This window comes from Mercenaria mercenaria, unplaced genomic scaffold (assembly GCF_021730395.1).
Source record: "Mercenaria mercenaria strain notata unplaced genomic scaffold, MADL_Memer_1 contig_528, whole genome shotgun sequence".
Classification (NCBI taxonomy): Eukaryota; Metazoa; Mollusca; class Bivalvia; order Venerida; family Veneridae; genus Mercenaria; species Mercenaria mercenaria.
Window position 1 is genome coordinate 1 of NW_026463407.1, and position 22,466 is coordinate 22,466.

At 34.4% G+C, this 22,466-nt stretch overlaps 1 protein-coding gene across 1 annotated transcript; it reads right to left on the minus strand.

The window, feature by feature from the left end:
- Window positions 1-306: 306 nt before the first annotated feature.
- Window positions 307-16,625, minus strand: LOC128554562 (uncharacterized; the record flags this gene model as incomplete). The annotated part of the gene is made up of 10 exons (XM_053535830.1): window positions 16,066-16,625; window positions 7,632-8,293; window positions 7,436-7,463; window positions 4,742-5,326; window positions 2,877-2,948; window positions 1,784-2,185; window positions 1,293-1,508; window positions 846-1,009; window positions 714-762; window positions 307-419 (listed from the first exon to the last, which is right to left on the minus strand). Coding segments are annotated over exons 2-10 (2,244 nt in total), but the record flags the coding sequence as incomplete, so codon positions are not given.
- Between the last annotated feature and the right edge of the window lie 5,841 nt (window positions 16,626-22,466).

A 22,466-nucleotide genomic window follows, 5' to 3' on the forward strand; every position in this document is an offset into this window, starting at 1 on the left:
ATTCTTACAAAATACATCATGTAAGAACTCTTTTGCAGAAAATTCTTAAAATGAAATTTGTCCGATCGAACAAAGTATTTTACGAAGAATTGAGTATAAAAACAGCTGCGTCATGTTTATCGATCTGATATATATTTCGTTTCATAAAGAAAAGCGACTTCAAATGTGTCTTCTCTTTCGTAAGGATGACCCCTTGCAAACTATCTTACTAACTGTCATTCGACATTGTAAATAAAAGCTTACACATTTGAAAACATAGTTATACACATATGCCATCATGACAGCTTAAAATATCCATATTACTACCGTGCTAAATTGCGATTCGTCTTCTTCGATGGTTCCTGTACCCATCTGGACGTCTTCATCTTGGTACTGCAATTCAGTTTCGGTTAAAACTCCATCTTCTTCTTTGCTGAACTCTGTTTATAATTTGTAATTCATCTGTATTATCATGTCTAAATATATTATCTTATCTTATATTTGACTGTAAATTTATTTTGACCGAAAATAATAGACGGACTTTATCAATTGCTGTATAATTCATTCGTACATATTTACTTGCTATATCATTCACTTTTTCTTCAGTTGGAACAATTAAAAGAGTCCCAACATTCTCTTGATCGACATGTTTTTATGTGTTCATTGATATTGCAATACGGTTGTTAAAGCGAACTTCGGATGTATATAAAATAAATTTCTCTTTTCATACATACCATGTTCTGGATTCGGCTTCTTATCTGACTGTGAGTCTTCCACAATTCTCTAAAATTAAACAAAGCGAATGTAAAAGAAGAAATAACAAAGCCAATTAAAATCTCTTTAATGAAAATCAAAGGGTCACATACCTGCTCTGTACGTACGCTATCTTTTTCACTCCTACTTTCTCTAAGTGTCTGTGATTCATTTTCCAAATACGTCGGCGTAACAATATCTTCGACGTCAGTTATATTTTGCGCGCACAGCCGGCCATCTTCGTCAAGATCTTTTAAGGAGTCAGATGTGTCGGTATCTAAGGTAAACACAATGTCAAAACACACAAATTGAGACAATTGATATTTGACGTTTCGATGAACAACAATTTCGGAAATGATATTTTTTTCAATGTATGCCTCGAAATCATGGCTGAATGTATGGCATACACATTGGCTATACATTGAACGTTTTCGTACGGGCAGAAAATAAGGTGCGAACAAATTTACATTAAAAGATATTTTGAATGCATTTTTCACACAAAAAAAATATAATAACAGTTCTGCTAAAACAAATACGATTAAGTTTAGCATAAATGATACCTGTTCCTTCATATAGATCCGAAAGCCCTTTCAAATCTGCGAAACCCTGTACAGATACTTTCTTATCATACTTTGAAGTCAACATATCGGAAATGTGATTGAAACTGTTCGTCGTTTCATTGTCACCAAGCAAAGATAGTACATGCCGAATTCCTTCTGAGGACGAACATTCAATGGCAAGACTCAATCCACCTTCTATTTGACCTCTTTCGTTGCCTGTAGAAAGTAATTTTAAAACAAATCATACTGGATTATAATTTTTGTTAGATACTTCTGTAATTGATAAATTATACGAATTTTTTATCATATCCCTTTTCTTCCGTGTATAACTGTACTTCTGTAGCTGTGAAATTGCATTTGATAATATCCCGTTTTAGCAATGAATTTATCAGAATGTAATCCAACGTTTAATGCAATGAATAACTGAAAACCGTGAAGCAAAACTGTTAAAAGTTATGTCCATCTGAAAGAATATTTTGCATTCAACTTACGTGGATCTTTTAACACGCCACATATGCTTTCTAAAGGGATATTTCCCCGCACTGCGAAAGCCTCTCCATACATGTAGGATAATTCATCTGAAATTCTGCTTTGTATTTTATCAAAATGCTGACTACCTATATAGTCTATCACATGCAGAATTCCTTGACACGATGAGCAAGACAGGAAAAGTGTTATACAATTCCTTTTGATTCCAGACGCTGTAACGTCAGGATGGCATGAAAAGCGTCTTATCAGCGTTTCAACTTCTTTATCCAGATGATTAGATGGTGAAAGGCTTGTATTGACTCCATCATTTACAAGAGCAGTACTGTAAACCTTTTCTAGTGTATCCTCAGCATTTCTTTTCGTTTCCTCTTCTTCACACACTGTGACTATTTTTATTTGAATTTCTGCAAATAAGAGGAAGATAAATTAATACCGATTGAAGACAACGTTTACAGTCGCCTGCTTTTTCCCTACGTTGAGTCGTAGATGGCAATTTCAGTTTTGACCAAGGAAATGAAATGTGGTGTACACTATGTTGAACACATTCTTTTTTCTGCAGTTTGAAACATAACAATATATCATTCTCGTTCAGTTTAAAGCAGTAAAGTCAATCGCACTACTGCATAACAGAACATATATTCAAAACTGATTATACCATATTGAGTTTTTTGTGGACAATTAATGAAAGCCTACCCGCGAAGCTCAAATATGGAGAGCGCAGATCTACGGATCTCGGGCTGCAGTTTCGATCCCCGGGCGGGGCGTATGTCCTCCGTGACGATGTGATAAAAGACAGTGTGTCTGACATCATTCGTCCTCTACCTCTGATTCATGTGGGCAAGTTGGCAAATACTTGTGGAGAACATGGTTGTACTGGTACAGAATCTAGGAACGCCGGTTAGGTTAACATCCCGCCTTTACATAACTGAATTACTGTTAAAAACGGCGTTAACCCCAAAACAAACAAAATAAATGAAAATTCAGCAATACTAATTCAGCAATATGAAGAACATTCTAAACAGTAAACACCGACATTTTATAACACATTAAAACCGCCTTAAGAATAAGGCCAAAATGATAACACAAAACATTTACCGTGTGGAGTTTGGAAGTGTATACCATGCTCATTCATTTCCCGTAAAGTATTTCTCAGTTGATCCATATGCTCTATAAACAATGATAGTAATCATAAACAAGAGGGTCATGATATCGCTCACCTGTTAAACTTGGCCTTGGAATCATCATAATAAACATTTTGACTAAGTATCATGAAGATAGGGTCATAGATGTTGCCTATACAGTGTTAACAAGCTGTTCTTGATTTTGGATGGGACTTATCAAAATAAACATTCTTACCAAGTTTCATGGAGATAGGGCCATAATTATGGCCTCTAGAGTGTTAACAAGCTTTTTCTTTGATTTGGGCAGATTAGCTGGTTTTTGACCTCACATAATACAGTTTCAAACTTCGAAACTGGCATGGGAATCATCAAGATAAATATTCTTACAAGTTTCTTGAAGATAGGATTATGAATATGGCCTCTAGAGTGTCAACAAGCTTTTCATTTTATTTGAGCAGGCGAAGTGGTTTTGGACCTCACATAACCCAGTTTCAAACTTGGCCAAGGAATCATCAAGATATACATTTTGACCAAGTTTCTTGAAGATAGGTTAATAAATGTGGTCTCAAGAGTGTTAACAAGCTTTTCCTTTGATTTGTCCGAGTGACCTACTTTCATTAAGATAAACATTCTGACCAAGAATCATGAAGATATTATCATAAATGTGGCTTCTAGAATGTTAACAAGCTTTTCCTTTTATTTGATATGGAGACCTAGTTTTTACCCCACATAACCCAGTTTCGAACTTGGCCTAGAAAGTATCAAGATAAACATTTTTTTGCAAGTTTGTTTGAAATCAAAGCATAAATGAAAGCTTTATATGGCTGAAAGGGCAAAGATAAAAATAATTGCCACATTTAGGGGCAGTAACTCTAGAACCCATGACGGAATCTAGCCGGTTTTGGAAAAGAACTGAGATCTTATTGTGATTTTAGTATGTACGTGTGGTTAAAATCAAATGTAACATGTCACTTCTATCGTGTTCACAAGGTAAAAACTTACAAAATTTGGCTCTTTCAGGGGTCAACACTCCGGAACCTATTATAGGATCTGACGGATTCATCATGGAATACAAGATATATTGTTGCTAAAGATATTTGCAAGTTTGTATCAGATCAAACTATAAAGGAAGTCTCTACAATGCTGCAAAATCCAAAGTAACAAATTTTGGCCCTTTAAGGGGCATAGCTCTAGAACTCATGATGGGATCGAGCCAGTTTTGGAAAGGAACTGAGATATTATGCCAATTCAAGTTGCGTGCAAGTTTAATTAAAATCCATTGCAAAATGTGGTCTCTATCATGTTCACAAAACAAAATAGCAAACTTTGGCCCTTTAAAGCTATTGTGAACGGACGACGGACGGACGGACGAAATGTGATATCAAAAGCTCACCCTGTTACTACGCGAAAGACGAGCTAAAAATATTTCTAGCACATAGATCATTTTTGATTAACAAATACCATAATACATAGATTAAACGACATGATTCACTGTTCATGTTAAGCAAAACAAATTTAAAGTCATGTATTTTTATCAAAACAGAATCAACCAAACAATTGTTATAACATTCGATAACTTTCGATGATTTTACTTTTCTTAATGTACTAAAATTACCAGTTATTAAAACAATACATTGCCTTATATTAATTTTATAAGTAGATACATGTACAACCCTTTTACAAGAAAGAAAGAATATGGTATGATATTCATAAATATATTAGGAATAACTAATAATAAACAACTTTTCTTAAAGCATACTGTATTAAGTTTAGTTTACAGACGACGAAATGACCTGACCGTGACAGCGTTACTTTGACAACAATAGGTTGTAATTATACCTTTATACAGATCTTCAATGCTTTTGATGTTACCACCATGCTTTCCCAATTCGTTCAAATGTTTATCTATTGTGTCATCTTCGTGTACCTCCAATTTTGGGTATTGTCGTATCATGAGATCCAACTTTTGTCTAGTTTGCAGTTTAAGATCTGCCGAAAGTGATGTCAGGCTATGTATTAAAACTGCTGACTGCTCAAATAAATCATCACTCTCCTGGGCCACCAAGGATAATGCTGTTACAGCATACTGATTTCTAGCGTCCCTTATCCTTTCAATTTTTGTAACTTCATCCAAATTTAAATCGGGAAAAGAAATCAGAATTACAGATGCAATTATGGAAACGTCCCATGTAGATGGATCTGCTTCGCTTCTTTCTGGTGGCAAAAGTTTGTTTATGTCTTCTGTGTCTGTCATTTTGTTTAAAAATGCTTCTTGGTTTTGGCGGAGGACATCTGAGAGCGTCTTCTGTGCACGTTCGCATTCCCGATCAAGAACCCCCAGAAGTACAAGCTTGCCGCCATCAAAGAGAAGTTTGATATAACGTATGTATCGCTTTGGTGTTTGTTTCAGTAGTAACTCAAAACCTATAACATTTGAAAATTTCAGTTACAGCAATGGCCTTGTCATTAAAACATTTAAAGAGGCATGATATACGTGTGGAAAATCACTTTTCATATGAATCTTATAATTGAAAAATGAAGAAAAAGTTGCTTATTGTATCGGTAATAAGCATTGTTATAGTTTAGTTCCATCTAAAAACAAACGATCATTTAATTCTTTTTTACCTAGTATAAACTTTCACACAATCATATTATATGTGTAAAATTAACACTTGAGGCAACTGTGAACGTTATCCATAAACAACAGAAAAAGAATTTTACAGTAAAAAGAAACAAGTGTGCAGGACAGACGTTATAGTTCTTGCATTCCTTCATTTACAATCATCTTAATAGTTGATCAAAAACTGATAGTAAGCGAGTTCTCAAAGCAGCGTTAAAGTGACGACACTTCAAAAGATATTGAGTAAACACTTAGTATTATGGACGGACAGATAAACAAAACCACAGAGACAGATCATAGCAGACACACGGGCAGACATACATACAGCATTTATTTCATTGAGGATTAATATATATACCCCTTACAGAAAAAGTAAGTACTCTTGCATAAGGATTCAGCAGATAACCTTGTTCTGACAAGTCATTATCTTTTTAATCAGATGTAAGCCAAAGTTATGGAACTTATACCTCTCCAGGTTGTTGTTCACTTTCGTTTCAGTAGCTGCGATACATGTATGTAGTTAATAAGATACTAGTGGCATTGTTATGAAAATGTATATGTCGGCTTTCAGTTTGATAGTTGCGATATATAGTTAATGAATTAACAACTCATCGTTGAGAAGAATCTCAATGTACAAACATGCTTTAAACGAGACAAAATGATAGCTATCTTTTTATATAATTATGTGGCCGGCATGTGTGAGGTTATTTTGTGATGTTTAAATAATGGCTAAACAGTAACACTATACACTCGGTTGCGAAAAAAATCTTAAAATTACGTAAACAAGATAACTTCTATAAATTTATAGTAACAGCTCTCGTACTTTTATCACATTCGTAATAATTAATACCGTGTATTAATACTATATCACTAGACTGGAATCAAACTATTAAAAAATTTAAATGTAAATTACGTACTATTCATTAAAATGTAATACACTGTAGTCCCGAAAATAAGCCACATTTTAGTAAGGATATGGCAGCTTATTATGGAGACCAGCTTATTCTTTGGGTCTGGCGATTTTTGAGTACTTATATTCAGTCACTGTTTAAAATCCGGCGTGTTTTCGAGTACTGAAATACTAAAGATACGGATGCCATATTTTTGCTTTTAAATTAAAACATCCACGTCGGTAAATAGTTATATTTCTGACATATCTGTTTTGTTACAATCTGTTACAATTTCTTATTGACAATAATCCGATGCTACAGATAATTACCTATCAAAAGTTTTTTTCTGGCATAACAAACAAATATTAACTGATACAAAAATTTGGACGATTTTTGTTTGAGTGCTGCTAATATCTGGGCCCGTTTTGCCTGTAGTAAAGTGGTGGCTTATTTTCGAGACCGGCTTATTTTCAAAACCATCTTATTTTCGGAATTTCAAAGTATGTTAAGAGTAGTTAATATTCTAAGCCAGACACTAATTAAGCCAGGCAAATATTCCATAGGAAAAACCTGGTTTAAGGATGGTAGAATTCTCAAAATGAAATCATGCAGTGTACATGTGTATGTATGGATGTGAACATGACTGATATAAACATAGATATATAGATATGTACAACTGATTCAAAAAAGGAAGAAACACAACAGCACAAGGAAGTGGTGAGATAACATTGAGCATTATAAACGACTCGATGACTGAACATCGTCTAATAAATTGTTAACCTTGCTGAGCTAGTTATATATGTTGCGAAGATGGGAACATTTGGATAGTTTGGAATGTTACTGAACAGTGATTACTAACTTTTTCATTGAAAATAATTATGAACTATTTCATCACAATATTATTGCCTGCCCCAATTACCAATATTACATTATATCCATTTAGCATATTACTATTTACCCCAGGCAAGATATAATGATGCTCTTGTTATTTCTGCTGCGTTAGTAAGATTATAAATATCCTACCATTTAAATTCTTGATTAAATCGTCTGTCTGAAAATAAAGCAAGAAATAAAAGAAGTAAGTAAAATGTTCTAAATGTTATCAAAACGTCATTATACACCATTCACACATGAATAAGTTTTCACTTAATTTGTTTTAGAACTGCTAGGATTTGTTTAAACTTTTGAAATAATTATTATTTACCTATTCTTTACATACCTTTTCTTTCAACACTTCAACTTCTCGTTTCCATTCTTGTAACTTATGTAACTTTGATTTTATTGCAGCGTCGTCCTTATCTAGTGTTGAATGTATGTATTTAGAAATCTTTTCTTGCAAAGCCTCTTTCACATCAGCGCTTATTTGTTGCGCAACCCTCAACAATGTAGTCGATATTTTATCCCATAGATAATTAAACCTTTCAAGTGGCATCTGAGCGAGAGGATGGTGAACAAGCTTATTTCGAACCTTTCTCAAGCGGTACAGATCTGCACCTACTGAATAATCCTTTGGTTGAGGCGTTTTGACCGGAATAGAAACGATACTACTAAATAAGTTAGTTATAAGTTTAATCAGGAGAGTGATATCAAACTTCTGCGGAACTGGGTCAGCTGCTGTGACTAAGATGAATTCATTCAGATTAAGAGCACCCTGCTTTTTTAGTTCAGACAAGATACGGATGTTCGTTCTGTCATGAAGGAAAGATGATACATCTTCGTGTCCGTCATCAGATATTAAGTTCAAGAACAGGCTAAGAAGCGTGTCCGTACCAAGGTCAAGATACATGGAAAACAGTCGCAAGTAATTATTTGTATTTTCAATGTTGTCCGACATCTTTCTAATATTAGAATACTAGTATATTAGAACTTGTCTGTAAGATTCTGAAATAAAAAAAATGATTGATCAAATTTCCCTCAAATCACACTGTTAGTTGGCATTCAACAAATACATTTTCATTAAAAACAAAGATATGATAAAAACTTAAATTTTTACGAATTCACAAAGTTAATGGTAAAACTAAACAGACGGCGTCGTGTAGTAGAAGTAGCAAGATTATAATAATCAAATGTATGTTTTCTCGTTTTAAAGTTTTTCTGGCGGCTATATGTCTGTACTATATTGTATAAAGCGATGAGCAATAAAAACACTTCGTAAAAAGTCTTCTTCATAGTTTTCATATTGAATATTTGTATTAAGCAAGAAAATAACGGATTGTTCTCTTAGTGTTTTCAACAACAAAAGTTAAAGGTTGGATGTCACTGAAATGTTGTACAGGTTTATGATAAACGTGTACCAACGCTGACAAGAAAAAACAGAAAATAATATTTCATTAAATAAAATTTCCTTTCCTCTAGATCAGTGGGAACTGATCAGTGAGCAGTTGCAGCAGTAAACTGCGACAATTATTAGTAGTTACAGCAGTTAACTGCCACAACTGCCAGCAGTTACAGCAGTTAATTGTAAATAAAACAATGGCCATGGTTGACAAAATAAACCAATGATAATACTGGTCATTTAATTTAGTATGGAGAAAGAAAACTAAGACTATAAATTTTGACAAATGAGATGCATCAGATCATGTAATTACCTCCCCCTGATATCACGTTATTAAAACAAAAGTAAGAAATATTGATTTTATAGTAGCATGGGATCGTTTCGTATTGTGGCCCGGGCACTATTTTTTATAAAATACTCATACATGTAGATGACTTTTGCAGGCACAAATATTCAATTTCTTATTTATCATGACTGTTGAACAAAGGGGAGATGAAAAGGATAAAAAAAAGTGTACGCCCATGCGAATAACCGAGTGCGGGGGCATTAAAATCGGGCCTGTACAGATATTTGCGATTTTTCTGGGCGACGTTCAATCCCGTAACTGTAGAAGAACGCGTTGTGAAGAGGATGGACGCCTACCAGGCCCAGGTGGTTGTCAGTCTTGTTTCCGAGCAAGGATGGGCTGATATGTTTGACCAAGAACGCTTGAAAATTTTGTTTGTGCCTCCAGGGCGTCCCGGGAAAACTTGTTTCCTCACGAGATAAATTTGGATTTTGCCCTGCACTGATATGTTCTATATCTACTTTTCAACGCCCATTTCCTAAACTGAATAAGAACCCAGTGTATATAGCTTGTAATGTAGGTGAGATTATAAATATGCTCCAATGTTGATAAAAACTTGTTGCCAGTAATGTCGCTGCAGATATTAATTTAGGAATTATATATATTGACTCGTGTTAAAACAATAAAACATTGAAACCATGCATATCAATAATTTAAAATGAAATTTAAACTATCTTACTTAACGAACCCGGGAAATACCTGAAAAATATATCTAAATACTTTTAATATGAGCTTTTTATGGGCGTGTTTAGCTGCAACTATTCTTTCTTTATTTATCTATATGTTCAAACCAAATATTTGCTTTATGAATCGGAAGAGATACAGGAATAATCTTTTAAAATGTGCTTGCACCTCTCTTGGTTCAGTGTTGATTAATAACGAATCATTTGTTCCCCGCTGCATTGGGATTGGAACACCACCAGTTTCATTTGATCATTCGGCTGGCTCACAAAAGGTTGGCGGTTCTTAGCCTACAGAGATACCGAATGTACTCGTAATAAGGAGGGGCATACACATAATATCTTCAACCACCACGCCTACTGCGATACCGCCATCTTACATTAAATGTGTTGTTGTGACTTATCATAATCCAAAAACACAAATAAATCCGATCCTGTCGAATTGTCTGAAAATATGAGTTTATGACTTTGTTTGCTATATTTTATGAAGTTGTGTTGTTTCGAAAGTTTAAACACCCATCCGCCAAAATTCCGCTGGCAACATTTTTATTATTATTATTTTGGCGGCCATCTTTATTTTAAAATGGCCGCCTCAGATTATTCTATTTTTCATTTTCCTACCAATTCAATTTCTTTAAAATGTACTATATGCACTTTGTATGTTACATTCATGAGAGGGTGTTTTTCCTACCAATTCAATTTCTTTAAAATGTACTATATGCACTTTGTATGTTACATTCATGAGAGGGTGTATTAAACAAGTTTAAATCGAACATTTATTTCTATCTTGTGTTTCTAAAGCTTAAAGGTAGATAAATCACTTGTATTTTTATAAAGGGGGGGTCCCAGTTAGGTGTCTGCGCAAAATGTTTTTTGATTTTATTAATATTTTGTGGTAATATACCTACATGTATTAAGTTTCATTAACAAGTGTTATTGTTACCAGTTTTTACTTATTTCTATAGATATTCACATTTAAAGTGGGTGGGGTAATCTGACATGTGACCAGCCAGGAACACAATTTCTGTTATTCTTTTAAAAATAGTTCTAACTTTTTACCTGAAACTTTCATGATAAAATAATTATGCAATGGACATTCACACAACATGTTGCATTTTAAATTGTACTGAATACATTTTTAATCACAGAGCCACAAAGTGGTCTAATCAAATTTACTGATTTTCAATGGACGAACTTTACCAAAAAGCTAAAACATTTTTCATTAGTTGAGATATTAAGGTGTTATTTTCAGCAGATATTGTAAACTAAATAAACATTAAAATGACAGTATATCAGTATATTCTGATTAATATTGGTAGAGTGGTACACTCTCAAACTGGGAAAAAGTGGGTGGGGTAAATAAATATTCGAAGCAACACTACAAAAATTGTGCAGTTGTTACGAAATGGCCTCAGATTGTCTATTACTATCTTAATTGTGCCGCCATGAGTGGTGGGGGCATATAGATTTGCATTTGTCCGTGCGTCCGTCTGTCAATCCGTCTGTGCGTCCGTCCGAAGTTCGTGACGCGCTTAGATCAAAAAGTATTTGATATAAATTGATGAAACCTTGCAAGAGTCTTTATCATGATATGAACTTGCAAACCTTCTATTTTTCGTCTGGCTCCGCCCCCTAATTTTAGAGTTACTGCCCCTGGATTAGCAAAAAATGCACATTTTCACCTTGTGACACGCCTGGCTTCAAAAGTATTTGATATAAATTGATTAAATCTTGCATGAGTCTTTATAATGATATGAACTTGCATATTTTCTATTTTTCATCTGGCCCCGCCACTATTTCTAGAGTTATGGGCCCTGAAATAGTAAAAATTGCACATTTTCACCTAGTGACACGCCTAGCTGAAAAAGTATTTGATATAGATTCATGAAACCTTGCATTAGTCTTAATCATCATATGAACTTGCACATCTCCTATTTTTAATCTGGGTCCGCGCCCTATTGATAGAGTTATGGTCCCCGAAATAGTCAAAAATGCACATTTTCACCTTGTGACATGCCTAGCTCAAAAAGTATTTGATATAAATTGATGAGTGTTTATCATGATATGAACTTGCGCATATACTATTTTTATCTGGGTTTGCCCCCTATTTCCAGAGTTATGGCCCCTGAAATAGTAACTGATAAATGCACATTTTTACCTAATTATGTGCCTTACTCAGAAGTATTCTCGGTTCCTTACTCAGAAGTATTTAAATGTAAATTCATGAAACCTTGCTTGAGTCTTTATCATAATGTGACCTTTGCACACATGGCACTTCTTGAGAATTTTAGCATTTATTACAGAGTTATGGCCCTTGAAATAGCTAAAATAGTGGATTTTTTGTTTGTGATGCTCATAAAGTGTATGGTATAGAATAATAAATCCTTTTCATAGTTTTTTGAGGCTATACCCCATTAAGACTGCAAACATTTGAATTATTTCCCCTTATTTGTGACAAATGTACCATGAGAGGGGTAGGGGGGTGGGGAGGGGGACACACCCTGTGTCCTACAGACACATTCTAGTTTTATTAAATACAGACTTTGTTGATAAATTTTAACAATTTTTTTTCACTTTAATAAGACTTTATACATGTGTGCCATGGAAAAATCAATGCAGAAAATTTAATGTTAATTTGAACAATAGCTTTCCTCAAAATATACTGCCTCAGGCAAAACATTTTGTTAAATACTTTGAGCTTTCAGGGTTAATTTGGTTTGTCTACATGTCATGTTCAAGGTCCATGCTTTTTCCATGACACACATGTATAAAATGGGAATTTTTTGTTAAAATTTATCAATCAATGCTTTATTTAATAAAATTAAGATAGTAATAGACAATCTGAGGCCATTTCTTAACAACTGCACAATTTTTGTAGTGTTGCTTCGAATATTTATTTACCCCACCCACTTTTTCCAGTTTGAGAGTGTACCACTCTTCCAATATTAATCAGAGTATACTGATATACTGTCATTTTAATGTTTATTTAGTTTACAATATCTGCTGAAAATAACACCTTAATATCTCAACTAAGGAAAAATGTTTTAGCTTTTTGGTAAAGTTCGTCCATTGAAAATCAGTAAATTTGATTAGACCACTTTGTGGCTCTGTAATGAAAAAAGTATTCAGTACAATTTAAACATGCAACATGTTGTGTGAATGTCCATTGCATAGTTATTTTATCATGAAAGTTTCAGGTAAAAAGTTAGAACCATTTTTAAAAAAATAACAAAAATTGTGTTCCTGGCTGGTCACATGTCAGATTACCCCACCCACTTTAAATGTGAATATCTATAAAAGTAAGTCAAAACTAGTAACAACAATAGTTGTTAATGAAACTTAATACATGTAGGTATATTACCACAAAGTATAAATAAAATCAAAAAACATTTTGCGCAGACACCTAACTGGGACCCCCCCACCTTTAGTATAATTTGCAATATCTTAAAGATATGACATGAACAAAATATGTCTAAATCAACCAAACTGTATATTTTTTAGATTAATATTTACAATTGGAAGCCGATCGATAACATGATAAAGACAAAGTAAATGGATGTAAAAAGCAAAATGTGTATTTGATTCTTGGCATCTTATATTATTGAGTTATTCACTTATCAATCAAAGCGATTGCTCTTACTGAATTAAATAAGCCAAGGTAAAAAATGTATTGTAGTATTAGTACTTATTGTCTTTGTTTAATAAAAAGATAATTACAAAATGAGAGACATGTATCCAGATATTGTAGAATGAACATTCATGCTGTACCTATTTTATTTCCATTTTGGAGCTAAATAAATCAACTGCTTCTATGATATACAATGCTTTATTCTAAAACTATTATCTTGAATAGAATAAACAGGAAATACCAGGAAGTAATTTTAAGATACATTGTTGTTATCATTCTCAAATGTTTATATGATGGTGTTTATCACATGTTGTCAAATTTAGAGCAATGCATGACTGAGTGGCTAAAAGGCATTTCTTTCACATTCAGAGCTGGAAGTTGACTTTCAAATCGTTTTGCCATCACCTATGCGGGGATAAAACCCTTCAAGTGACATGAAATTCTTTCAAGCAATACAACCAGTTTACTGAATGTAGTTGGTTCTACCCTGGCATCTGCCCATACATATAATGACGAGCGCCTTGGCATTCCTTCAACATTTAAAGCTGAAAAGTTGTCATATTCCTCAATTGTTTTGGTGGGACATAAACCCTAGAACAAAACAAAATGACCAAGGTTTTGAAGACAATCTTATGTTGTACATATATGTTTAAAGTTTTACATCACATCGGCACAGATATATGGCAGCTTTCTATCTGCAATCGTTGAGGAAGACTCATGTGCCCTTCTTGGCACTATTTCTGGCATAGGTGGGCACCTGACAGAACACGCTGACCTTCCACAAGCAGGCTGGATGACTCACAAAGCAGGGCTCGAATCCATAGAGACAATGGTGAAGTAATTTGATACCAACTTGGCTGTATAGGTACTTTGTTAACTGTACTAGATGGCCAGTTAGATTGCCAAAAATGAAACTTTACCGAATAAAACTTTTACATTTCGGTGCAATATAATGTGTTAATAAATAAGTGTATTATGAAAATAAAGAATAGGTTCTACATAAGTAGAGAAATATTTCCCTTGCTATTCTTGCATTAATGATTTCCAGTTTTTAATACATGTAGTAAATCATTTACATATAACTTGGTTGTCGATTAGTATATCAATCACATCCTTTTAAAATGTAGAAAAAGTTCAACAATAACTGGACCAAGATAAATGAAATATGATTATAAAAGAGGACCAATGGCGTTGAATTATTTGGGAGAATAAAGTGAAGTACCAATGTAAAACACGATAATGCTCAGCCAGAGACTTTTTAACTAGAAATGGCCATATTTATACTTATCTTGCCTCCTACAAGAATCTTGCATTTCTACTGGTCAACAGACGTCACGTGGAGACAGGATATATTCCATATCCTGCAAGTACATTTCAGATTTCAGAATTTTGATTAAAAACAAAATTGCTGCCGCATCGCTAGCGAAATTGAATCAAGTCAGATTATAAGCTCCAGCTACAGATATCGTTTCCGAGATAAAAAAAATAGTGCTGTCTTGCCGTTCTATTTTTTTTCTATCTAAATTAGGTTCGTGAAGTTAGTGAAAATAGAAGAACAGTAACTCTGTATGGGACGGCCAGGAGTGCCAGGTTGAAAGGTTGTTTCAGTTAAATCATCGTAAAGCAAAGGAATTAACACATTTGTAAGACAGCAGTTTGTTGTAGGATCATTTAATCTACCTGCAAGATAAAGGATTTAACAAGGACGGGACGAAAGCCGAAGTTTTAAGACATTTCTGACATCGTGTAATCTGATGATTATACGCACATGTTACACCAATTTGTTCGTATGCTTAATTCTGGCTGTTAACAATGCTTGTTTGTGTATAAGGCTGCAGACAGTTTATTAAAGTCAAACCTTACTATTATAATTCAAGTAATTCAAAACTGCTAATGCTAATGCATGTTGATTTCTACAACAGTATCCAAGTTTATAACACTATCATATTATACTTGTAGCAAGCTTCCAGTATTAGCGTTTGGAAAAGCTGTTCTCTTACATGTGATGAATGAGGATGTGTCAATCAAAGGAAAATCAAATAAAAACTAATTCCATTAGCATATTTGTGTTTTCTTACATTATAATAGGTAATTATTGCAGCAGGGACTTTTGCCACACCCTGTCAATTTTGATTTATGAATACAATGTTTTTAAATAATTGATATTGTATTTGTTGAATATCTTACATCTTTTTACAGATTTTATTAAGCATGTATTTGGAGGAATATACTATTCTTTTTAAAGAATGACCACATTTTACCATTTAAGAATTAGATATATAAAAGGACGATTTTCTACCTACAACTGCACTTGTAAATTATATTTTTCATGTATAAAAAATCAAACATTGATGAAAACTTTAAAGAAACATTATAAAGAGAAGCCTGTACCATTTAGAAATATAAATTTCCAAGTTTTTTGTCAGAATACTAGGTTTATTTGAAGGCTAGATTAAATGTATTAAGGCATACTTACTGAGATATAGCAATTCTGTGTCAAAATGTCGACTCCTGCTTACAGGGGTCATTAATAAGGTCACTAGACCAAACTATAGGTAATTTTGTTAACGAGGAATATGCAACATTTAACAAAAGTTGTATCTAAAGAACTGAATAAGTTTTGGCCTAGTGACCGCGTTTTTGATTGTCCTAAAACACTAGATCTTAAAAGCTAAACATTCTTAAAAGGATTCATGTACTCTTTTTAAGAGTTTAGAAACTCACCCACTTTCAATGCTAATCCACTGTCCACTTTCATTAAGTTTGTATAAAATCTGCATCTGTTGAACTGTATCCACAAGTTCATCTAAAGAAATTTTAGTGCGATAGTAAAACTTACGATTTCTTATTGGAAACGCAATGTCAATAACGTTTTTTCTGTCCTAATGTTACCCTTGTTACCCTTGTAAGTAAAAGGGGTTTTGCTCTTTTAAACACCGAAAGCGCTCGGGGTAATATTCAAATAATAAGCACAACTTATCGCCAGCTTAACACATAATTATACTATCAAGGCCTTTCAAGTTCGGCAACACGTAACAAAGATCCGGAATCTAACGAATATTACTTTAATGCATACTTATAATATCCAATCCATAGATTACCAAATAGTTAATAAATTTAACCTGAATTCGATACGAGTTTACTTCAATATCTATAAATAACTAATGCCTTGTAAATGAGCAGTGACTCGTAATATTCTGATAAGATAAGTTTAAAATACATACACAATCTTACACTAAACTTTAACGTGTCTGTTCTCAAATTTCAGCGCATAGTAATAAGATCCTTTCGATAACTTCAATCTTTTCATAAGCTGTAGAGCTAGCTGTGGTTAAAGATTGTTACGACTAAAAAAATGTAGTTGTAGTGTAGAGTGGTGTGCGGGGCGATAATATGTTTACACACATCCTTTATCCGAGTTAAATGTAAAAACGATAACTCTTTTGGTAATAGGTCATTTATCGTTTGCGAGTCGCAATATTGAACTTCCCTAATGAGCAGAATCAGGGTGGCCATTTTATAAATTGCATGTTTTGTGCTTTTAATTAATAGCAAGATCAGGCTTCTCATGCAAGAATAAAGAAAGTTATCAAAACGAACGTTTTACACCATCTATACGAAAAATAGTATGCCAAAATCATCAATTTTGCACTTTTTGAACAGCCTGCAATGATCCCGCTGCAAGAACAATGCCCAATTTTATTGCATTTCTCAATTTAATAGTCCTTACCGAACTTCAGGAAATAAACGGAATGGGGGCCAATCCAGCTCGTTTTTTTTCCACAAAATAACGAGAATGTTCCTGAGTGTCAATCAACAAGCACAGAACCCTTCCTTGATTTGAATTTTCCGCGAAAAGGTGCCTCATTGATTCATACAAAGCTACCAGCAGTTAGTTTTACAACTGACATCAGAATTTTACATGTGTCGCCTGTATAAATTTTTGTTAGGAATTAACAATCATTATCTCTCACCTTAATTTACAGACATCCAAAATCACGAAGTTCTAATTATAACACATATTGACGGGGCCAAAGTTCGAAGTGTACCCTGCTACCTAATTAATTCTGTACTTTGGTCTACTTAATAATTCTATCAAAGGGTTGACTCATACGATCAAACATAACCTATACATCTGCTCCTTGTTCGAAAGCCGGATGCAACCATCAACGTTTGTTGTTTTTCAACGATTTAACCATTAGTCTGCTAAATTTTTAAAATGAACCGGTCCATTTTTCAATGTGAGCAATACCATTAATTCAATTATTCAAAGGTGTGTTATCTGAAAATTTACTGAATGAATAGCGAATAGTGCATACCAATAACTGAAAGTTTTATGAAACAAATAACCAGGTTTTCAATTTGGTTAAACCTTCAGTCGTTTTAACAATCTTTTTTGATGGTTCAGCCAAATGCTTGTTGAAACGAATCGTCTGACTGGTTGAAAAAAATAGATTTGCGAAAAAATGAATAGCAATATCGGAAATCAAGATAAACAGAAAGATGAATGGGAATGGGTCATCCTCAGATCTTTCTTTAGAGGATCAAGTACTGTGGTAAGATTTTTCGACATGTGACTTCGAACACTTGTTTATCGTCATAATCTTTGGGCAAAAGTAGTTAACTCTGTCAACTGTTTTGGCTTAATTATGGCCCTTTTGAATTTAGAAATCAGTTAAATATTTCCTACCTGTCCATATTTTTCCTTACCTGTTTGTCATATGGATTTGAAATTTTGACCACTTGTTTGCCGTCATATTCTACATATGGAGACTCTACAGTATACACCAAAAGTTCTGCACGGATTTTAGAAGTGTTATAACTTTTTCAAATTTTGACCAATTGTCCTAAAACCGGTTTTATTATAATTCCTACACAAATCTACAAATTATTGTTCTAAAGATTCAAGTAAGCGACAATGTCTCGGTTGAGTGGCCGTGGTGAGCACGAATTTCACGTGCAATGTACAACGTGTAGATTCACAATGTAATTTTGAGTTTTTATTCTTATCTTGCTTTGACTAAAGCTGACACGTCATTCGCCAGTGCATAACTTTAATTTATCTTGACGTTAACGTCACAATGAGACTCTCAAATGAGGAACGTATGCGCGCCATAGGCTAGTTGCAAGGTGGGATCACTGCGTCTAAGACAACGATACGGCGTTACCGGGAGAGTAAACGACCGTCGACGTACAGGACGTCCACGTGAAACTACACGTCAATAGGACAGGTGGATAGTTTTAACTCATCTACGAAGACGTTTTGAAGTTCCTATTCATACTGCTAGGATCACGCCTGGCAGGACCCGTCGTCATGTGAGCGCGCGTACGATTCGACGTCGTCTACGTGAAGTTGGAGTACGTGCAAGATGACCATATTGCGGCGCCCGTTTGACACCTAGGCACCGCCGGAATCGTAATGACTTTGCCAGACGTCATCAAAGATGGCCATTACAATGTTGGCATCACATCCTCTTTACCGACGAGTGAAAATTTCAGATTGATTTCAACGACCGACGTCAGCACGTTTACCGACGTCGTTATGAGAGGTTCGCCGACGCCTGTGTCATGGAACGAGATCGTTTCGGTGGCCCAAGTACAATGGTATGGGCTGGATTTACGTACCATGGGAAAACACGTTTGGTTTTCTTAGATAACGTTAACGCCGGAGCTAGACGACGTGGCCTAACAGCTCAGTGTTTCGTCGATGAAGTTTTACGTCCTATTGTCGTCCTATACATGCGGCGGAATCCTGGACTCGTTCTACAACAAGATAATGCACCTTCCAATTCAGAGAGGTTGACAAGAAATTTTCTGGGTCAAAAAACATCGACTTTGTTGATCCGTGGCCTGCCATGAGCCCGGACTTGAACCCAATAGAGCACGTCTGGGCGGACCGGAAGCTTAAACTCCGTGACAACTATCTCCATAATGCAGCGGAATTAAGGAACTTTCTCCAGCGTGAAGGATCAGCGATTCTTGCAGACACTTGTTTCTTCTGTGAGAAGAAGATGTACAGCCGTATGCAATGCAGGCGGTTGACATACCCGTTATTAGCGGGGATTAAGTTCAGATGTACTTGAAATTGAAGTGATAAACTGATTTTGGTGGTTGTTGTTAACAAAAGCTGCATAAAATGTTTTTTAATGGATAAATTTTGTTCAAATTTGGGATTATTGTGTGAAAATGAATTCATCTGGGTATCAAATTTAAATACAGGTAAAACGGATACGTTAATTTATTTTATTTTACTTTTTATGCACCGTGCAGAACTTATGGCCTTAAGTGTATATACATAAGTAGGACAATGACTTTGGCTCAGTTATGACCGTTTTTGACATAGAAATTGATTAAGTTTTGCATACCATTTCCTTTTTTGTCTACACTCTTTGATATATGGCTTTGAAATATTGAACACTTGCTTACCGTCACGGTCACACATTGCCATATAGTGCAAGACTTATCCAGATCCACTAATAGAGGTGCATTGTTTGTCTTATTTATTTTTCTTCTTTTGTATGAAAATCTCTGGTAATATCTTGACTTCTTACTTCAATCAATTCTTCGAATAGCAGAGACCCCTGTAAACATACAGCTTTTGTCTAGTTAATGTTGGTAGAAACTATTCTTTTATTAATTTTTCAACCAGTAAAATATCTTTTGTTATAGTCCTGAATAAATTCATTACATGAAGCAATCAGAGTTACCACCTTTAAGTACACTTTTAAAAGATATTCTTATCACGTCCTTATAGCAAAACTGCACACATGCAGTAAACTGGTTTATCTCACTTACGATAGCATGAATTTATATATGGACTTCAATATTGGTATTCACTTGTACAAGAAATATCTTCAAAATAAGACTCCTTAAATGTAGGGCTAGGGCAGTTTTTGTTTCGTGTTATAACATATTCAGAATGCCAGTTTGGGCTTTTTAGTCCACTTTTCTACTGAGCTTTTGAAAAAGGTAGACGATTCGCCCCTCATGTATTCGCACAAACTTCTAGTTGTACATATAGTAATAAGTTATACGTGCGCAGATGTTTTATACAAATACATGTGCAGATGTTTTTCAAACTTTAATGTGCGCTGATATTTTTATACCAGTGCGTACGCAGATGTGTTTCATACTAATACAGGCGAACGTTTTAAAACTAATATATGCGCACGTATTATCTATTACGTGGGCACGTAATAAGTTATACGTGCACAGATGTTTTACTATTAATATGTGTGCTGATGCTTTTTATGCCAGTAGGTGTGATATTTTTTAACTAATACGTCCGCACGCAATAAGTTATACGTGTGCAGATGTTTTTTTTTCTAGTTATATGTGCGTTGATGTTTCTTCTACGAATATGTGTGCACGTATAACTTATTACGTGCGCAAGTAATAGTATAAAATACACCTATGTCACACTGTGCCATCATATACATACATAGTTATTACGAAAATTTATGTATCAGGTTATAAGCTTCATCAAAAAGCAGGAACGAAAGCTTTATTGCCCTGTGTCTCTCTTTCTTCAATGAGTCAGATATCTCACTGATCACCGCGGCCGCGGGCAGCTGCCGATGATAAAGCAGGGAATGTTTACCTTGGATCGGCGCTTTATTATTTTCGCTGTTTGCAATACATCGAAAATTATGTTCCAACAACTTACAAGAACTCGTAGGATTTATTTTGTATATATTCTAATTGGGACTTTAATAATTAGAAGTATGACCGCATTGTTAATTAACTGTTATAGGATAGACTTTTATTTTTGCGGATGAGTTTTAAATGAGTTTAAAAGCACAGATGTGTGAAATGTATAATGTTTTCTTGAAGGTTAGAGCGAGTATGTTTACTCACCACCTTCTGTTTACTCCAAGAAATTCACTTCCTGTTTGATAAAGAAGTATCAGCGAGAAGGTATGTTAAGATATTAGACCAGGCATTATATTCCGCTATTTCCGTTCGATTACATATTTTCCGTAAGTGATTTTGGCATTCTCCGTTACGACAGAAGGATGCCGAAATAGCATATTATAATACATAATCACAAGCAAATTGTCGATTGTCATTACGGGTACACTGCCGTAAGTATATTAATATCTAATATAAGTTAACCTTTATCAGGACTAGTAACTAAATACTTTACCGTAGATACACTGATATATATTATACGCTGTAAACACGGATATATCTTGTCAATATCATACAAATTTAGACATCCTTTTATAATGTAGAGTAGTTTGTAATTTCAAAACACAAAAGTAAAACATATGGTAACATTCAAAGATGCAGACAGGTGTTATTACATGTACCATACGTGTCATGGGAAAAAAACCAGTTAAGTTACTCGAAATATTTCTCAAAGGTATATTTCTTGTTAGTGATATCACCTAAATCACATTGCGCGCTTCTACAATAGGCAAGTTATTGTTCATTCTAATTTCATTCTAATTTCAAAGATTCACTCTTAGAATATTGTGAACTAAAATGATACAGTATTATGACAGTAAATCATCCTTATTTATTTTCCTATTTGGCAAAAAACCTAGTATTGCCCAAATACCGGTTGAACAAGAAGAAAGTCAACCTATGCATATTCTGCGCTAAACAACGCCGCTACGAATGCTGGTAAGAGGACATTAGGTAGCAGGGTACACTTCGAATTTTGGCCCCCGTCAATATTTGTTATAAATAGAACTTCGTGATTTTGGATGTCTGTAAATTAAGGTGAGAGATAATGATTATTAATTCTTAAGAAAATTTATACAGCCGATACATGTAAAATTCTGATGTCAGTTGGAAAACTAACTGCTGGTAGCTTTGTATGATCAATGAGACACCTTTTCGCGGAAAAATTCAAATCACGGAAGGGTTCTGTGCTTGTTGATTGATACTCAGGAACATTTTCGCTATTTTGTGAAAAAACGAGCTGGATGGGCCCCCATTCCGTTTATATTCTGACGTTCAGTAGGGACTATTAAATTGAGAAATGCAATAAAATTGGGCATTGTTCTTGCAGCGGGATCATTGCAGGCTGTTCAAAAAGTGCAAAATTGATGATTTTGGCATGCTATTTTTCATGGATGGTGTAAACCTTTCGTTTTGATAACTTTCTTTATTCTTGT